The sequence below is a fragment of the Pristiophorus japonicus genome, chromosome 4 (assembly GCF_044704955.1).
Source record: "Pristiophorus japonicus isolate sPriJap1 chromosome 4, sPriJap1.hap1, whole genome shotgun sequence".
NCBI lineage: Eukaryota > Metazoa > Chordata > Chondrichthyes > Pristiophoridae > Pristiophorus > Pristiophorus japonicus.
Window position 1 is genome coordinate 98,658,302 of NC_091980.1, and position 21,319 is coordinate 98,679,620.

At 42.4% G+C, this 21,319-nt stretch overlaps 1 protein-coding gene across 2 annotated transcripts in view; it reads right to left on the reverse strand.

Moving 5' to 3' along the window:
- Positions 1 to 2,829: 2,829 nt before the first annotated feature.
- The window catches only part of LOC139262125 (E3 ubiquitin-protein ligase Midline-1-like), a 141,901-nt gene continuing 123,411 nt past the window's right edge, over positions 2,830 to 21,319 (reverse strand). For both annotated transcript variants that reach the window (XM_070877274.1, XM_070877273.1), the window contains 5 exons: positions 16,071 to 16,256; positions 12,403 to 12,478; positions 8,145 to 8,186; positions 5,728 to 5,786; positions 2,830 to 3,067 (listed from right to left, as the gene is read on the reverse strand). In XM_070877274.1, coding sequence (XP_070733375.1) covers positions 2,949 to 3,067; positions 5,728 to 5,786; positions 8,145 to 8,186; positions 12,403 to 12,478; positions 16,071 to 16,256 — 482 coding nt within the window. In that variant the 3' untranslated portion in view covers positions 2,830 to 2,948. The remainder of the gene's footprint in view (positions 3,068 to 5,727; positions 5,787 to 8,144; positions 8,187 to 12,402; positions 12,479 to 16,070; positions 16,257 to 21,319) is intronic.

The window sequence follows — 21,319 nt, forward strand, 5'->3', positions numbered from 1 at the left end:
GTCCGACGGCAGAGCCCGAGGAGTCCGGTGGCGGAGCAGTGGGGGGGGGGTTGACAGTTCTGGGTTCGGCAACCTGTATCATGTATAGAATTTCAAAATAAAAACTGAGCATAGTCCAAAGGGAACTATAATATGTGCCATTGGATACATATTTCACAAATAAAATGCTTACAATATTATATATATGAAAAAAACTCATGGCAGGCCATGAAACTAGCAAGATAGCGAATAGAGAATGAATTGTCCTCCATTTTCTAGGCTGGCCAGGGATGTTATTGAACACAGTACTTGACATGAAACCTGACTAATGGTCTGTGCTGGCCTCTAGTGGTGACTTTTAAAATCATCACACCAGGGCCAAAATCTTAATCAACCTTGCGAGTGCAAGTTTGGAGGCCCGCTGTCAAAATGGCCGTGGTTGACAGTGGGGCGGAAGTCCGCTCTGAACCCGCCTCCTGGCACTAAGCAGCATGTCAGGCAAATGAGATAGTTAAGAAGCTGTTTAAAGCTATTAATGCAGCATTTTTCCAGGTCCTAACCATTTTACCAAGTTTTTTATGAGGCTTCCTTCGCCCAGGGATCACGTCAGGTCAGTGTATCGGGTTCTCAACAACTCTAGATTGGTTTGACTAATTGGCAGCTGCAGAAGTGGTATAAAAGCTACCATTTCACAGCTGTTCAATTTTCAATCCTAGAAGCTGGAGCCTTCATGATTTGGAATACACTTTTCAGCTTTATGGAGGTTTGAATTGTTTGCTGTGATCTCTCTATCCAGTGTCACCTCCTTGGAGCAACCTATCTCACTAATGAGAGATCACTTCTGTTATCTCAACCTCACCTGCCATCTATTCCATCATCATCATTGCCCTTGAAAAAATCTCACCTTGGTCCCCAGAATCCCACCACGATCAGCCTCAACACCAACATCACCAGGCATATCAGCAACACCAACAACAACCTTCTCCGCAATCACCTGATGCTGCACAGGACACAGGGCATCAGCACTCGACCACATTGCTGCCCGGGATGCCAGGGATGGCATCACCATGGCCAGATTTGCTACACTTGACGCTGTACACCCGGGCTGTCATGTGATGCACCAGGTTGGCACCACCCCACACCAACACCATAATGCCTCCCTACAATGACCAAGCCATTCATTTCACACTCATCACCATTGTAAGGGATGGGGGGTACCATTATGTCTCACCATTCACTGAAACTCACTAAGCCCCTTCCTAAGGTGCACATAGATCTGTACAAGAAGGCAATGTGTTGAAAATAACGATTTCAATGTTTGACAACACATTAGCAGAAACTTTACATCAGCATTGGTGGTAACACCCAAGTGCCTACCCTTGTGTGTTGTTAGTTGGTATGATTGGACAAGGATAAGGGTGAGTGTGAAGGATGGTTAGCGAAATGACAATGTGATAATGTAGATAGAGACAGAGGGATGGGTGGAGGTGCAAGGTAAGTTGGTGTGAGTAAGGATGTGCAAGAGTAGGATAGGGAAGGCAGAGTGATGGGATGTTATAAGTGACACAGCAGGATGAGGTTGAGTGTGGCTTTGCAGTTTTGTGATCTACTGAGATAATTGAAAGGTTTGCACCACCACAGCCAGTCCTCCTGACGATATTTCTGCTTGTGCCCTCCTGTACAATATGCAACCAGGCTGCTTTGGTATCTTGGGGAGGTCGCGTCCACTCATGAGAATGGAAGAGCAACTCATTGCATGCTGTGACTCCCTCCATAAGCATCAGAACCCAGGTGCATCAGTTTTCAGCACCTCAATGCTGTAGAGCAATGACAGCCCAACTGTCAAAATGTATGTGGGCATGGTCCCTTTAAGAAAACCAGCTGATGACATATCATCAGATGATGTCATCAGACCCGCTTCCTTTTAATTGGTCGGGAACCTCGCAGGTTGGGCTTAAGGGAAAGCCCTGGGGGAAGCTGACATGGAGCCAGGAGCACGGTTATCCCCACCTTGGACGTCGCCCGCCTCTCTCTCCCACCTTGGTAAGAAAAATTGAGCCCTAAGTGTGTGGGGAATGTTGCCCAGTTGGAGGGAGTGAGATATGATTGTTTGATGCATTTCATTCACTCCAGCCAAGTATAAATAAGAATAGCATAAAGTAATACCTTAAAACAAAATGAAAAGAACAGACTCCAGCATTTTGGCAAGTGTTTTTGAGGAGCTGGAGCAGTTCCATCCAGGTGAAACATAGAAACATAGAAAATAGGTGCAGGATTAGGCCATTCGGCCCTTCAAGCCTGCACCGCCATTCAATAAGATCATGGCTGATCATTCCTTCAGTACCCCTTTCCTGCTTTCTCTCCATACCCCTTGATCCCCTTAACTGTAAGGGCCATATCTAACTCCCTCCTGAATATATCCAGTGAACTGACATCAACAACTCTCTGCGGCAGGGAATTCCACAGGTTAGGGTTAGGGTTAGGGTTCGGGTTAGGTGAAGAATGGACCTTTTAAACTCTTCACGATGGGCATTGTGAAAATATTAACACTAGTACACCATTATTCTGGGTAGCCAAGCAGATAACTTGGTTAAATAAGTAACTTCTAAATTACAATCTAGAATTTTCCGACAGCAGTTCTCGTTCAAAATATTGTCCGTCACATGTTCCAGTAAACAAGCACCAGCAGAGGTTTTATTATGGATTAAAGCATTAGATTAGAAACGAGTAACAGGAGAGACAGTAGGAAGCATTTTGTAAAAGGTGCAGCCTTTTCCTGTACACTGGAGTTAATAATTCATAAAAGCTGAACCTGGAGCAACAATCCATGTGCGCGAGCAGTATGAAAAAAAAATGCTTATATATAATAAATGCCCTGCAGCTGCGTGAGAAAGTATACAGCTGAGTTTATTTATTTTTTCAAGGATTTAGTTTTGCTGATTTTTCATTGGCTGCTATTATCTTATTAATTATACAGATTTTGTAGTAAATTTGTCTCTTTGCTTTCTCATATACAAAACATCCAGGTACTCTTCATCGAGTGAATCTTCCATCAAATAAGGCATTTCGCCACCTTCCTCTTCAAACTCTGTATTAATGAAAAAAAGTTTCAATGTTTAAGCATGTGTGTAAGTTTTATCAAATGCACGATGACATTTAACAATGTGACAGGAAACATTTATGCAGCTATGTTCAGTACTGTTTGAAAAAGAGAGAGCTCTGCCTAGTTTGTCTGCATTGTAATTATTGCAATCAAATTCTACAATACAGGGCAAGATGTTCCATTTTTAGACACTAAGATCTACATTTGCAGAATGTGCCACACCTGAAATCTTGCAATCTGGCAGCTTTCTCTTTTTTTCAAATCAAAATATGAGGAAAACTTGCTCATCTAAGAAACTAAAACATAACCATATGTGGAACAAGGAAAATTAATTCAGCTGCTTGAGCAACTGCTTCCACAGACTATGTCCAATTTATTCTATAGATTTTTTAAAAATCTATTAAACTATACAACCAATTAAAGAGACTTCTTTTGTGTTAAAAAAAATTGTCATTGCATTCCCTACCCCCAGAATTCAGCCCAGACGTTTCTCTAATTATTTATGTTTGTATAGTTTTTTTTACTTGAAAACAAAATCTCAGTAGATGTAAAAAGTAACATGGAAAGTTGTGATTATTATTTACAGAGCAGTATCACCAGCTATTAGCAGAAACATGCATTTGCATCAGTATCTGCAAAATGTGAAGCAAACAAAATGAAAAGGGATAATCTGCTCCAAAGGGAAGAGAGAATTTAACTTTTCCACGTAGGCCTCAAAAGGTTGTTCCAATACCCGCTGAGGAATGAGAAATGGAAAATTTAATTCATGATTGAAATGACCGTATAACTGATGTGGAAAAATGTAATTTGTATTTATTTATTTTGCTTCCTACTAGCAAGTAGACAAGGGAGTGGTTCTGGACTAAGTGGCTCATAGGGAGAAAAACACTGGTTCAGACCCGATGGGGTGAATGGCCTGTTTCTGTGCTGCAACATTCTACAACCAAATATTGGGCTGTTTGATGTGTTGGAATAAATACAAAACTTCGAATAGCCGGAAGGAAAGCTTCAATGAAGATATTACACAGTAATTTTCATGTCTTTATGAAGTCAGTCTGGTATATTTTGATAAGATAGTATCACAATCTGAATCTGATCTTAAGTGGAAACTATAGCACAATGTAATAACATTTTAATTTAAATTGCATGATATAAATTGTATATATTAATTAAAACTTATCTCCAATGCCTTTTGGATATGATGTTAGGGATGAAGGGAGTAAAGTCACAGCATACTTTTGGATGAGAAAGGTCATTTAGGCCACCTTAGCTCAAAATCCAGAAAGCGCGTGTATTCCCTGCATCACAGCATCCAACTGCTCCTTAAGTAACTCGAGGGTTCTTGTTGCCATTAACTTGATGAGAAATCTATTCTATGCACTGACTACTCTTTGCATAAATAACTTACTGACATCTCTCCTAAGTTTGCCTTTTGCTAGTTTGAACCTGTGCTCACATGCCCTAAAGTCACAGTTTGACTTTAAGTCGAGTTCCATAACAATGATTTCTGTATCTTTTACTATTTCATGGCCCAGACAGGCACCACCACCGCACCCCTACGCTCCCGCCCCCCACCCGCCCCCCACCCCCACAACAGAGCCGGCAATCAGTGTAATCACTCAAGTCGGAGAAACTGCGGAAAACTCTGGCTTTTCTGCATTAATTATGCTATTAAATTCCCCACCTAAAGTTAGACCCAAAGGGATTAGGTGTAACTGGGTTTTAACAACGTATTAACTGCTAAACAAAGGTGAAGAGCCCGAAAAACTAATTTTAATTTTGTGACGTGTGAAATGTATCCATTTTAATAAATAAAAAAATGTTTTGCTCTCTCTAACATTTTTTTTAAATTTCGAATTTTAAGAAGTTACTCACTTCCTTGTTCACTGTCTGTGAAAATTCTGTGTTTTGATTGCCTGCTTACACAGCTTGTTACATCACAGCAGTTCGCACAAGGGGATCCCATTGGCCTCCGTTGATTTGAAATGAATGTCAGAAAATTCAAAGTTCTTGCCACAGAGATTGCGAGATCCTGTGTGAAGCTTACTTTCGGGCCAGTGGCAAATGCCCTCGCTTCACTGCTGACTACAATTTCCGGGCCTCTATAACTCTATAGGGTCGCCTGTCAGTCACTTCTTTCCAAGGATCAACAGCCAACTTTCTCTGATCCGGTAAGGATGCTAAAGAATATCATTGGTTTAACAACAATCCAACAGCTTCATGGTCACTTTTACTGATACTACTCGGGTATCTCAGGACTATAGTGTGTTAGTATGGTGGGATATGGGTTTGCAACCATGACTTATCATATCATTGATTCCCAATTTTAACTGCATCAGCAAAGTGAAGCTTCAAGTAGGTCAGGTGATTTCTCACCGCAATAAATGGGAAGTCAAAGAGATAATCATCCCCTGCCTGTGCTGTCTCAAACTCACCTCTTAGGACTTAACTTCAGGGAGTGTTGATTGTCTACTCTCAGCCATAAAAGGGAGTGTTACCCTCACAAGAGGAGGCACCTCGCTGATGTGAGCCTATCAGAACTTGAATAAACTACAGTTTACATTTCTCTGCAGTCTATAGATTTGTGGCTTAATTTCATTGGGGACCCAAATAGAAAACAGAACTATTCAGCTTTTCAAGGATACCTGCATAATAGACAAGGGTATCTGTAGTGGAGATGGTGGATTCACTGTCTTCACCTCTCCTGTGGTAAAAAAAAATCTTTGGTTAATAAGTATTTTAAATGATGACTGCATTGTGTAAGTATGTATATTTTTGCTAACAATAACGAGAACTTTAACAGACTAGAAATTGATTGAGTCTTTTTGATTCTTTGGAAAGGCAATTTGACATAACTAATCTTTCCTCTATGCTTTTATAGGTTCACACAATATTATTTGTTTTTTCAATTATTACATGGTTTTAAAGCCTGGGTTGTCTGTGGGGTTGCAATCCTGATCAGAAGTGTGGCAGGACAGTACTTCGACCTGCTCAATGGGATGGGTCTTGGCACAATCATCGTTTCTATGATCACTGAAATTTGCACAACCCAGGCAAACTCCAGGTGTTGGTAATCCCTGTCACTGGGGAGCTGACCATCCTTGGGATCGTAACTAAATGCTTGCTGCAGGTTATAAAGACCTGGAACAGTTTAACGGGGTCACAACACAAAATTTGTTTTAGATATTTTTTCATCTAAAAATGTAGGGTGCAGATTAAGATACTAAGGTGCTGTTTCAGGAGATTAGGTTCAGGATAAGGGCTCACTTTGGAACTGACCAATAGGTGAAAGGCCCCAAGTAAGATAGGTGGAAGGAGGTGGCCAGGGCAATCAGTGCCAATTCTACTATGCGATGTGTGGCCGCTCAGTTCCGCAAAGAGTTTCATGACCTAACCAGGTCTGGCAAGATATGTGGAGCCAGCCACACCTTCCAAGAATGCACTATACTATGGGGTGGAAATTCGATCTGTTGCCATCTCTGTTTGCACCCTGGAGCAATAATTTCCGGGCGGGCAGCCAGCTTCCAACTCCCTGCCGGGACATTCGGTGCCGGTTTAGTGGGAACGTGGGGCAGTATCACCCGGGAGAGGCAAGCTGGTGTGCAATACCCCTGGTTGTGACACCGTTTCGAAATGTTTTCTGGGGGACCTGTAGCGCCTCTTAGCACACCCTATTGGGACCGCCTGGGAAAGCTGACGGTCCGAGCTGTTCCGGCGGCAGTGAGGCAAGGAATGTCTACCTGAGGTAAGTGTGATTGTTTTTCATGTTTTTGTTTATTCGATTTATGTTTATGTGGTGACAGTAAGGTATTGGGAATGTTTTTGGTGGTTTTTTTGCTGATTTTTTTTTCTACGGAAGCCTCTCTTAGAGCGCTCCGAGGCCTGCTCATTAGCTCGGGATTTTCAGTTGCTCAGCTGGCCTAGCACCCTAAGGGAGGTGTGGAACGCTTTCCTTAGCGCTCCGCTTCACACTCAGGGCCCAGCTGATGAACTTTGCGGCTGTAGATGCAAACCATTTCCCAGTGCAAAAGTTACTGCCCTGCCTCCATTAGCGCCTCAAAATGGGCAGTACCGAATTTTCACCCCTAAGTCTTCCACTTACGATAACCTCCCACTGGCAGTTTAAATGCTTGAAAAGCTTATGATTAATGTCTATGAGATAGTTTGATGCCATTTAGAGCCCTGGACTTCACCTGAAATTTTCCTTCATTCACATCCTTACTTGCATTCTACCTACAAAAAGTCTTACATGGAATTCAATTATTTGTTGCATGCCCATGTCATAACACCCATTATGGGCAGCATGAGGGGTGGGAAACCATTGAGATTGTTGGAGATGGGGAAATATGAGGACATGTGCCAGCTGCAGGTTTATCAGGTCTATTTGCTTCTGATCACTAACATTTCAGCATATTGATAATGTAGTATCATTTCTTGTTGACATAGGTATTTGATCAAGGGAGCAAGTGGGTACAATTAATGACCACTTGACCACTGGGGACTCCTGCTGCTCGTAAAATTGCTGTGCCCTGGCATGTTGCTGCTGGTTATGCATTTAAAAATGTATGAACCGGCCTGCTGAGACAAACATTGCATCAATGATTTGCTTAATGCATCTGTGAACAGTTGACTGGCAACCATTTGTGATGTGGCAGCTTGAAATGACCATAAAAGTTCAGGGCAGTTATGAGCTTTACAGCTAGTGGCAGTGCTGCAGTGAAGCTATGGGTTGGGTTGCAGCAAGTGGCGACGTCTTTCTTGTAAACTGTAGCCTCTGTAAGTACTGCTTCAGGATAACTGGAGGTAGAAGCACCTCAATCTGTTTAATCTTGTATGGGATACCAGTGTGAGATTGCTGTACACCTGCATCTCATTCTTTCCTCCCCCAAAAAATACAGGAATTCTGAACGGGAAATCGATTCTGCCCTCTTTGCAATGGGTAGGGGATCGGAAAATGGTAGACGCAGAACAAAAGACAACATTGTAGGTGGTAATGCAATTGCCAACAGCAAAGAAACAACATATTTACAAATCAAGCTTTCTGTAAATCCTTAAAAAGTACCTGAAGTATTCTTTAAATTCACATCTGTGTCTTCTCCGATACCTAGCAACCCGAAAAATGCATTTTATGTGGTTGACAATGATTGGGAAATTGGGCAAAGACATAAAATGGAATACATCATATTACCATGTCATTACTGCCTCATTTGAATGTGCCTACCCATTTTAAGGCAGGTGCTTTTGTTGTCCACTAGAAATGACAATGGGAAGTGGGTAGGAATCCGATATAACAGATCCTTGCCCCCACCCACCAAGTACTGCTTGAAAATTAGACAAAATTATATGAAAATACCAGCGTAAATAATTTAAGCAAATGTGTAAATGAGGGTGCATTACTTGTACAAAATAAAGTGAAATATTCCATATTTGTCACATTATTTCTTTGGTTTCCTAGTGCCATCCTTATCTCAGTAGCATACTCATACCATTTTCCTTTGCCATTCCACTTGGGCTTAGTTTTGAGGCTGACAGCAACTCTAAGGTGAAGATCACGATCTACACATTCACAAAATGACTTCTACTATAAAATCTTTGTTATATTGAATCATTTTCTTCCTAACAGTTTCTTATTCTGCATCAAGTGGCTTACCTCCCGTCACCCAAAACCTCCCCACCACTTATAAGGCACAAGCCAGCAGTGTGATGGAATACTCTCATAGAAACATAGAATCGTAGATATTTATGGTACAGAAGGAGGCCATTTGGCCCATCATGTCTGTGCCGGTCGAAAAAGAGCTATCTAGCTTTGGCCTTGGTCCGTAGCCCAGTAGGTTCCAAGTACTTTTTAAACGTGGTGAGTGTTTCTGCCTCTACCACATTTCAGGCAGTGAGTTCCAGACCCCCACCACCCTCCAGGTGAAAAAAGTTCTCCTAAACTCCCCTCTAATCCTTCTACTGATTACTTTAAATTTATGCCCCCTGGTTATTGATCTCCCTACTAAGGGAAATAAGTCCTTTCTATCTATTCTGTCCAGGTCACTCATAATTTTATACACCTCAACTAAGTCTCATCTCAGCCTCCTCTGTTCCAAAGAAAACAACCCCAGACTATCCAATCCTTCCTCATAGCTAAACATTTCAGTCCTAGCAACATCCTCGTAATTTGCTTCATGGGTTCTTTGCTTAAGAATTCATAGCAACACATTGTTATTAAAAACTAGTTGGTTTATTAGCAAAGGTTTAACAATCACACTACACATTACAGTTCATCCACAAAGCTCACAGCCACACAGCTCAATAAAACCCCAACTAGCTGGGGTTTTATTGAGTCTTGTGAACATCACGTGACTGACTAAGCCACTCCCAACTCAGCAGCTCTACAATTATTTTGGTGTAACTTTAAAACAATTGCCCCTTTTTTAAGGGCACCAAAACCTACAAAATTAACAATTAAACATTAAAGGGAACTTTGCCAATCAAATTAAATTAAAGTTTTGTTCCTTGTTGAAATGATGCGCTCCAATCCCTCCGGCGCCCACCTCTCACAGAATACCGCGAGTGTACAGGTGGACACTGTGTGCTCCATCTCCAGGGACATCCTGGCGTGAACGTAGCCACGGAAGAGAGGCAGGCAGTTGGACTGAACGACCCCATCGACTGCCCACTGCCTGGACCAGTTAATAGCCACCTTGGCCAGGCCCAGGTGCAGTCCTACGAGGAGACTTTCCCACCTGCCCGCTCCCCTCGCACTGGGTGCCCAAAGATCAGGAGGGTGGGACTGAAGTGCAGTCAAAAATCAGAGAGCAGCCCCTTCAAATAATAGAATAGGGGCTGCACTCTCACACATTTAATATAAACATGGAACATGGACTCTTCCAGACCACAGAAATTGCAGGCGATCTGGGAGTCCGTAAACCGATTTAAAAAATTATTGCATGGGACTGCCCCATGCAACACCCTCCAGGCCAAGTCCACAATGAATAAAGGGAAGACACCCGCATAGAGAGTACTCCATTAGGAACCCCCGCATCCTCTGGACAGCAAGATGGTGTGCCATGGCATGTCCGGACAGTAGACGAGAATGGAAAAATGGAGGGTGTGCATGAGCAGCCTGTACAGGAATCCCCCACCGTGCAGAACTGAAAGGCATGGAGGGGATTTCCCGGAAGCGGCTCAAGTTGTGAGGTGCCGGCTCCCAAGGGATGTTTCGGGGCTTGGCGCTTGGACTGTACAGTTACATAAATTAGATGTCATTTAAGGGCCGAGCTCCACTGACAAGGATTTTGGTTTCAAATGATTAATAAATAAAGGGGTCAGTTTGGATGGGATCACACCACATGCTTGAGTCTCCTCGACACACCTAGTGGAGTCAGGGCCCAGTGCCATTTTTAGAAACTCGATGACATCAGCTGCGAGCCGGACGTTGGCCCAGGATAGGCGCCGTGCCAGCTTCTCTGGCACCATCTAACCCGCTCCACTGCCATCAAGTAGGTCCCTGACCCTGGTCACCTTGCCAAACACAGCCCTCTCGTCCACCTTCCACTTAAAACCACAGACGTGGAGATAGGGATTCCTGAGCACGGGTCCCGAAGGACAGCTGTCACTGCAGACGGGGAGAACTGCATTTGCAGCTGACCTTGTTCCAAACCCTGATAAGTTCTTGGTAAAAGACAGGCAGCTCCCTCATGAAGGCCTGGACGCCTCCAAGGTTTATAAACAGGAGCTGCATGTCATAATTGAGGCCGTTTTGTTGGCGGAAGAAATACTTCATCAGCGCACACCATCTTGGAGGATGCTCGACGTATCTATGCAGGGTCTGAAGACAGAAAGTTGCAGCTCAACAGCTCAAGAAACCTGTGAGTATACTCACATTACTCCTCTATACCCTCTTGAGCAAAATCACATCTTTCCTGTAATGTGGTGACCAGAACGGTAAGCTGTTCTCTACCTGAGGCCTAACTAGTGTTTTATACAGTTCAAGCATAACCTCCCTGATCTTATATTCCATGTCTTGGCTAATAAAGGAAACTATCCTGTATGCCTTCTTAACCACCTTATCTACTTATTCTGCAGTCCAAGGTTCTCTCTGTTCCTCTACACTTCTCAGTATCCTACCATTTATTGTGCATTCCCTTGCCTTGTCAGCCCTACCCAAATGCATTACCTCACACTTCTTTGGATTGAATTCCATTTGCCCACCTCACCAGTCCATTAATATCCTCCTGCAGTCTACAGCCTTCTTCCTCACTATCAATCACACGGCCAATTTTAGTATCATCTGCAAACTTTAATCTTGGCCTCTCCATTAAAGTTATGTTGAGCTGCTATTCCTACCCTTCTTTCAGCCATGTTTCAGTAGTAGCTATGATATCCTACTTCCACTTGTCTATCTGTGCCCTCAACTCATCCGCCTTATTCACTAGACTCCTTGCATCGTAGTATACACCATTACTGCCAAACTCCTTGCTTGGATGGGTGCAGCTGCAATTACACTCAAGAAGCCCAACACCATCCAGGATAAAGCAGTCTATTTGATTGGCACCTAATCTACTAGTCTAAACGTCCACCCTTCCACCACTGACAAACCATGGCTGCATTGTGTACTATCTGCAGAATGCACTAAAGTAATTCACCAAAGCTTTTTCGGCAGCACCCACAACCACATGACTTCTACCACCCAGCAGGACAAGAACAGCAGGTGCATGGGAATAGCACCACCTGTAAGTTCCCCTCCAAGTCACACACCATCCTGACTTGGACATATATCCCCATTTCCATTGTCACTGGATCAAAATCGTGGAACTCCCTATCTACCAGCATTGTGGGAGCACCTTCACCACACGGACTGCAGCAATTCTAGAAAGGGGCCCACCACCACCTTCTCAGGTAAACTAGGGATGTGCAATAAATGCCAATTTTGTCAGCGATGCCAACATCGTGAGAATCAATATTAATAAAAGTTCCTATGCCTTTGTCAAATTGAAATAATTCCATGGAATCGGTGGGACACTACCGTTCCAATTCATCTAGACTGTAGTTAAGTGTCTGACCAATATTGAAAGCTTTTTTATTACATATTTTACAGTTACAAACATAGAGTAGGACTTCTTCAGTCGTATCTTTGCTTACCCCTCTCCTTACACACATAAAAAATTATATAAACTAGCCTTTATTAAACAAGAACCATATGCATTAAAACTGTACTAATTTTACCTATTGTTCCTTGCATAGAGTTATTTGCAAAGGCAATACTTTGGAATCTGAATTGACTGGGTGTCAGTAACAAACAATTTTTACAAGCATCTTTATTTTTTACTTACAAGTTTTCTGTTAAAGTATCCTCTTCATCGTAGTCATCTGATCGAGACCTCTCCTGCATTACTCCCTGTGACATAGCTTTCATAAAAAGATTTTTAAAAGGTTCACATAGACATCTTAAAATATACTAATGATACAGGAATTTAATTTTTTTACAATGTTAACATTGCATATACAAAATCCAAAGATTTTAATCAATGAGGCAAGTACAGTACAGAAAAGCTTCATATACGCATGCTGTTATGAAAATTATCAGCGTGGCTCCAATATATTTATGTGTAAGATCTGCTTCTGAAATCTGGTTAATACGTGTAATGTTTTTACAGATGTTAGCATTTGGTACACTAACTTCCAGGAGGAACATGTTGACTGTTAAAGAAGAATGGTCACCAGCATTTGATGTGATTTTTTTGAATGTTCTACATAGATTGGTCCTGTCAGTTGTTATTTCATATTCAGTCAATTATTAAAGGTCTGTCATTCCTGAGGAGGAAGGACTGAGTGACACAATGGATTAGCATGCTTTTCTGTCATGCTTGGGACTTCCAGCTCAAGTCCTGCTTCTGAATCACAGAATTGTGGGTTCAAGTCCAATTTCAGGACTTGAGCATATAATCTAGACTGACAGTTCAGTGATATACTGAGGGACTGTAGCATTTTTGGACATGCTGACTTTCTGATGAAATCCTAATCTTAGGTCCTGCCAGCTTGTTCAGGTAGATATTGGACCTTGTTATGCTTATATAACTATTTTGGGGACTAATATCACGCGCCCAAAGGATGCCTGAAAAACTTCCTACCCGATATCGGGTCGGGCTAATTTTCAGGAGTCCCTGGTGGCCACCTAATACAGGCGTTAAATATGTAAATGAGGGCCCGAATGCCCGCTTTAGGTCCCCTCTAGGAAATTGGATTATGGCAGAGCCGTAATTCAGCGGCTGCTGCGGCCTAAGCAGCAGCTGCTAACAAAAGTTAATCTGGTGAAAAAAATAATTCAAAATGAAGCGTTGCTGTGGAGGAGCAGGAGTACTCCCCAATTCCACAGTATCTCAATTGCACTACCCCCGTCCCCCAGGTTCTCACCTCACCTCCTGTCCAGTGAAGTCCAATATTCATTTTGTTCAAATAGGCGAGCTGCCTGTGGAGGCGTGATAGCTGCTTGCCCAGATAATATTAATGAGGCTTGAGGCCTAATTTTAGACCGGGCTCAGGCATCCTAGTTCGGACACGCATTGCGGCCGCATCGCTGTCTTCACACCCAAAACCAGGCACTGACAAATTTTTGCCTCATAGTTCATCACATATGACAAAACTTTACTGTAAGTTAGCTCGCTCGCTTGTTGAGAGATTATTTGATATAAACATAATATTTTTGTAAAGGCCATTCTGATGGGCACTTGGTAGCACCATATACAATAGATAGGGATAAGGCAATGGCTTTTCTGAACAAAAAGTGAAAGAAAACGTATCCAGTAAGTTCAACATTATTTTCTATTGTCTGTTTTCTTGGCATAGAATTGTTTACTGCTTTTTAAAATTAAGTCAAGATGAGCTCTGTGGTACATATCCCTCCACAGTCAGTTCATAAAACAAGTGATAAATAAAAATAACACAAAATCAGTAACTGATTGTTAGATTTTCCTGCACATTATCATATTAGATATGTCTGGAAGAACTTGTTTTGTGTGATTAGTTTTCCATTGCCTAGTTCACATTTTTAATAAAAGCAAATGGCCGAAAGTTCAAGAGAAAGTCATTAACAAGTAATTAAACTAATCTTTATGAGGCAGAATATGTGAAAACATTTCAGTTCACATTTCTCCATCACCAATTCCAGTGTTACCACTGAATATTGTCTATTTGAACTGGGTTTAAATATCGCCTTTTCTCAAAAGCAGACTTCATTCTGGTTGCAGAATCTATATTGGAACAGCACTGATAATTTTCTCAATAGCGTATTTGCCGGAAAACAAGAGAAAGAGGCAGTACCCACCCAATAGCATAGGCCAGCTAAGAAAAATTGGCTTTTTGAGGTGTGGTCATTGAGATATTTAGGTTTGGCAGAGAAGTGTGACTGATTTACATCAAGACTGCTGTTAGATTCTGGATCTCAAAACCCTTCCTGCCTAATTGCAGAAGGGTCGGGGTGGGGTTTGCGGGCGGAGCCTGCTGGTTGCCATCACTTCCAGGATTTATCAACGAAAGGGATGTCAGCCACTCAATATGTTCACCTAAATATCGGCAGTTGATAGGTAACATATGGAGCGATATGTCGCATTTTCTGGCATTATTAGCATCCAGTGTTATTTTATATTTTAAACGGCCCCTCTCCTCCAGGAGTGCAATCAATTGTGGGGCAATGAATTGCAAAAATTTAATTTAATTGTGGAAATTTTAAAAATTGAACACAGATCAGGTAGCCAGCCCCTCACCATAGCTATTTTCCTTCACTACCGGATGTGGGCTCCCCTGAGCAGGCAGGAATCCCACCAAGAACCAAAAATTATGTAAATTAGTCTGATCTCATAAAATTCACCAAGGTCAGTGGTGTGCAGGCCGCCATTTGAATTTATTGTTATATTTCCACCAAAATGGAAAATCCTAGCTTGTTTCTGCACTGTCCCATGGTGCCCAGGTGAAACTGGAATTATAGTTATAAAAAAACACCCTCCAGTTATATAATGGATAAATACAATACCTTAATCATCATTCCATTCTCCAGGATAGATACATATAACAAGATGGCGCTCAACTACTGCTGGAATTTCTTTTATATTTTTTAAAGATAGACACCATGGGACAGGTCATACTTGGATGTGCCTCGGCACTGAACTCATACAAAATCTTACCACAATAAAATCACAGCACAAGGAACAGGACAATGTGAGAAGTAAATTTTAATATGCTGGCATATCTTTTATAGGAAATTTAACCAGAAAACAATTCTTTTATCACATGTTGGCCATGGACTGCTTCTCTTTAAATGTGACTCTCCCCACTGGAATGATGCTGAAAGTGGCACTGCTAGTGGAGGGATCAGCTGTGTGCACATCTTCTGAAGAAATGGAACTCATTAGAATAGGAACTACAATGTCTGAATTTGCATCTTGACTTTGGTTACATGCCATCTTTGAATAGGTCAGGTTAGTTTCTGTCATGAACTGACTGGGGGAGTAAGCTTGTTCCAACACCTCCTCAGTGACAAGGCTAGCAATAGAACTAATATCCTCGCTAATTTGACTCAAACTTTTTTGCATGGCTGTGTGCATCTGTAGCAGATTTGCATCTACCTGTTTGAGGCCAACATGAATAGCACCCCATATATTGGACATATCTATCTGAAGAGCATTCTGGATCTCAGTGAGGCCGACTGTTAGAGCACTCAGATGGTCTGCCATTTCACTCTGGAAGACCTCCTGCAAGTCTGCAAACATAATGTGCATGTCTGTTGTACCAGACTGCCTTGTAGCTTGCAGCTTTGCCAAGTTAAGCTGCTCAGCTACATGCACATCAGCAAAATTAGCATGCATATGGGCTTCGAGATCAGCCATGGCAGCTTGTAGATCCCCACTGATTGCATTCTTAGCCTCTTGTAGCCCCAAGAATAGAGCCTGAATATTCAGATCAAGTAGATCCTGTGGCACTACAACCTGCATCTGGTGACACCTACGTAACCTTGCAGATGGTCTGGAAACTGTTTCCTCCACCAGCTGAGCCACAACTGCCTGTTCTGAGGTGGCTAGCTGCATTGATCGCTCCTGTGGTGGAGGTGACTGTGATGCTTCTTGAGCCCCTCTGGTGGTTATCTTAATGCTTGATCTGGCTGGCCTCTCCAGCACCAATGGAATTGGTACATCTGTACAGACAGAAAGAAACAACCATGAAGCTATCATTTAGTCAGCTGTTGCCTCCCAACTTGAAAACAACATAATCTAAAATGGATTTGGTAGTGATAAGAGTGATAATGATAGGCGAGCAATCTGTATGTATGGAATCTCAATAGGCTCGAATACCCCAAAAAGTACATGTACACTTCAAATAAATAAAAATAAAATTACATATTTAAAATTAATTAAAATGCCATTTAATTAAATGTTTTAAACAGAAATGTAATTTTTTGAAAAATAAATTTAAGGGGTCGAAATTCAGTATTGCCGTTTTTGAGGTGTTGTCACCGACTGAGTGCTGGTTTTAGCCTCAAAATACCAAATTCAGTTTTTATGCCCAGAGATGAGAGAGCAGGGCTAAAAGTGGCATTGCACACTCATCCTCGGGAGCTCAGGAGGCCGACTGAATTTCACGATGGGAGGCTGCGGCATGCGATCTGGGAAACGGGGAGAAAAAAAAACACGAAAACTTCTCCAATCTACACACACACTTCCGCACTGGTACAACTAGTAAATAAAAGCTGAAATAAAGAAAAAAACGTAGCTTGATCTCTGGGCGATTCCTCCCGAGATCCACTATGTTGACACCACTTTTTTCTGATTGTACAGATGCTTGGTCATTAGGCCACCGTACAAACTAAATATCGCGGGAGTGGGTGGCGTTTGAGGGTGCAGCATTATCTTTTGGCGCCTCCACCACCAACAAACTCAATTTACAGGGAGGTGTGGATGCTGCTCACCGGCAATGGTAGGCCTTTGCCGCCCGCTAGCCGCCCATCGCCGGTGTTAATGGGTGGCGTTATCAAGGGAATTTCGATCTCCCATAATGTTTTACAGGGGCTATAAATAACCTTATCTTATTGTGTTTTTTATTGTTTAAATGATTGAAAAAAATTAAATTTTACGCTTTTTTAAACCCTTACACTGATTGAAGCCGGCCTTATGCCTGCTTTTACCAGGCGTAAGAATTTCACGGGCATTCGCTAGGCAAAAGTTGGACAAATAGCCCAACTCTCTGCCCGCAGATACCCTTTTCTCGGGGACGCACTGGATCTGTCAAGAAGATTCTCGACAGATCGCAAGTTCTGGGTTTTTGTACATGCACTTTGCGCATGAAAACCTGGTATTTGTGTGGCCGTTAAAGGCGTGTACGCACCAAATACGCGTCCATAGGGGCCGCAAATTATGGGCCATAAAGTTTTGCACCAATGCTAAATATGTCTAATATAAACTGAGAATTGAAACACAATTTGTCTCTGGAGTAATATAGAATGAGACTTCCCCCTCCAGGGAATCACGTTTCACTTTGGATTGGTTTTGGGTCAGGCTCTGACTCTGGATTCATGCTATATTTACAACACTCTGTATAACATGTGTAGTGTAAATACACCCCATAAGGCATAATGCTGTTGGAGTAGAGTTGGGAGCAATGGGGGAGGGGTTGGTTATGATAGATATCTCACAAGGGTTAAATAATGAACATATAGTTCTAGTTTGTTTGATTACCTTTGGGAATCAGGGAATACTCATGTAGTACATTCCCCCAGGAAATTAAAAAGTGAGGCAGTTCTTAGTCAAAAAAAATTGTGAACAGTCTGTGAAAGGAGTGGACATGTTTTCGCCCATGCTTTCTTAGAAGGGACTGCAGGATAATGTTAAAATGCTTTTCTACTGATGCAATGATATTAGACTATATATGTACAGCTACTAAAATACTAAATACAATAACAGAAATGATGGCAGAAGCAGTTTTATAGTAAATTAGATGCAACAAAGTAAAAATTACAATTACTATTTGCTACAGCCTGAATAGTGAATAGACTCATAGCAAATTATTTAGGGAAAGTAAGCAGCAATGGCTCTTAATCATTATAGATGTCAGTTTTCCATTGGTAACGTAGAACAAGGACAATCATAACAATAATTTCATAAAGGTAAAAAGTGACTGATTTTAACACAAAATGTAAAACAGTACGAACAGAGTAGATGTTATATTCAGTATTTATAGGTACATCAAGAGTAGTAAGCTGGAAGCCAAGATTTCCAGCATGGTTTTCAGCATGGCCATTCCATTGATAATCTTCTTGCCTATGTTACATACTATAGAGGAATCTCCCAGCTGTCAGCCACTGACAAGGTCCTCCTCAACCGTCTTCTCCCTGTGGCTGAAGAGCTCCTCCCAGAGTCAAAATGCGGATTCCATTCACTAAGGGATACAATGGGCATGATCTTCTCTGCACGACAACTACAAGAGAAATGCAGGGCACAGCACCAACCCTTATACCCTTCTTTGACCTCACAAAGGCCTTTGACACTGTCAACTGCGAGGGACTATGGAGCGTCCTCCTCCATTTCGGCTGCCCCTAAAAGTTTGTCACCATCCTCTGCCTGCTCCACGATAACATACAAGCCATGATCCTGACCAACGGATCTACCACAGACCAATTCCACGTCCAGATCGGGGTCAAACAGGGCTGTGTCATCTCACCAACGGTCTTCTCGATCTTCCTTGCTGCAATACTCCATCTCGCACTCAACAATCTCCCTGCTGGAGTGGAACTAAACTATAGAATCAAAGGGAACCTGTTCAACCTTCATCACCTCCAGGCTAGATCCAAGACCGTCCCATCCTCTGTCGTCGAACTACAGTACGCAGATGACGCTTGCGTCTGCGCACATTCAGAGGCTGAACTACAACCCATCGTCAACGTCTTCACTCAGGTAAAAGAAAGCATGGGCCTTACACTAAACATCCATATGTCAAAGGTCCTCCACCAACCTGACCCTGCGACACAGCATTGCCCCGCAGTCATCAAAATCCATGGCGTGGCCTTGGACAACATGGACCATTTTCCATACCTCGGGAACCTACTATCAGTAAAGGCAGACATCGACAATGACGTCCAACACCACCTCCATTATGCCAGCGCAGCCTTCGGTCGCCTGAGGAAGAGAGTGTTCGAAGACCAGTACCTCAAATTTGGCACCAAGCTTATGGTCTACAGGGCTGTAGTGATACCCGGCCTCCTATATGGCTCAGAGACATGGACCATATACAGTAGACACATCAAAGCGCTGGAGAAATACCACCAATGCTACCAGCGCAAGATCCTGCAAATCCACTGGGAGGATGGTCGCACCAACATCAGTGTTCTTGATCAGACTAACATCCCCAGCATCAAAGCACTGACCACACTCGACCAACACCGTTGGGCAGGCCACATCACCCACATGCCCGACTAGAGACTCTCAAAGCAAGCGCTCTATTCGGAACTCCTACACGGCAAGCGAGTTCCAGATGGGCAGAGGAAACATTTCAAGGACACCCTCAAAGCCTCCTTGATAAAGTGCAACATTCACCACCGGCACCTGGGAATCCCTGGCCCAAGACCGCCCTAAGTAGAGGAAGAGCATCCGGGAGGGCGTTGAGCACGTCAAGTCTCGTTGCTGAGAACATGCAGAAAACAAGCGCAGGCAGCGGAAGGAGTGTGCGGTAAACCAGACTCCCCACCCCCCCTTTCCTTCAATGACTGTCTGTCCCACCTGTGACAGAGACTGTAATTCCTGTATTGCACTTTTAGAGTGGAAGCAAGTCTTCCTCGATTTCGAGGGACTGCCTATTGTAATGTATGTAGGTACCTTTAGTAATGAGTCCACGAGGCAGGGTATGATACTTAAACTGTGTAGACCTGTAGTCCTTTATTTGCAGCTCCTGAGTGAGGACAACAAGCTGTGAGTTCCTTTTTATACTGGAGACTTAAGTCTCCAGCAGCAGCACCCTCTGTTGTACAGGTAAGGTGTGTACAGTATAAGGGTACATTCAGTGTGGCATAACAGTGTTACAGACATCGCACAGTAAACAGGCATGCATACACAACACCTATGATGATAATGATGATGTTACATACCTCCGGAATTCTGCTCCCAGCACTGAGTAATTTGTCCTTACCGGAAACATCACTAAAGCCTTTGACAAGATCTGACAGTTTGCAGTTCTAAACAAGTTAATATTATAGGGCCCTCCACCAAACTTATGTTCTTGGCTATCTAGTTTTATTCTCATCTCAATCTAGCTTCAGTTAGTGGCTAATCTTCAGACCCTTTGTCCATTAACTTAAGGGTTTCCTAGGCATCTGTCCTCACTCCCACTCTTTTTCCTCAACATATCTATTACATCCTCCACATTATCCAACCCTTTGTGCTATTTTCCACTTTAATTCCACTCTAACTCATCAACTTCCAATCAGATCATAGCCTTCAATGCACAATCTTAATTCTTCTCGTAGTGCAATGGTTGAATCATTAAATTTTGGTTTCCCTCATCCCTTTCAATGGGGCAATGAAAATGTTACTTTTATTTAGTTCTTTGAAGAAAGTGAAGTACATTTTTCACTTGCTAACCCGGTGTAAATTGGGCTTTGTGGATCAGCCACCCATTAAGCTCCACTTGCTCTGTTTTCTCGACCATAGGCATTGTTTCCTCACTATACCTCTGAACTCAAATGGAACCCCTGCTTCTCTTTCATTGATCAAATTGCCTCCAGGAAGCTAGAGCTTTCCTTTTCATGCAAAATATTTATTTTATCCTGAATAGAGAAATATTTATTTTGTTCATTATTACGAGCAAAATTGTAAGCACAAATTCAAAAGAATGTGGAAGGGCCAAGTCTCTCATGATGGACTCAAAGAGTTTAATCCCCAGCACTTTCTTTTTTCTCCAAGGGGTATACTTTCTTTCTATGTTCCTTTAAGCAGTCTTAAAACAATCCCCAATGCTGTTTCATCATTTTAACTTTGTAGAGCTGCCTGACTTATACTCTTTTCATAGCTTCAAGGCTTGATTTTGTAAGCCTTAAACAACTTAACTTTTGGTCACAGTTTAATATTATTGCCAAACCTGAATGTAAACATCTGATCTCAAAATGATCATTGGAGCCCATATATTTCATGTGGAATCACACATCAGGCCTGATAGCTAGAATTACTATGTTCTGAATTTAGCAATCCAATCTTGTTTGGGACACATTTATAG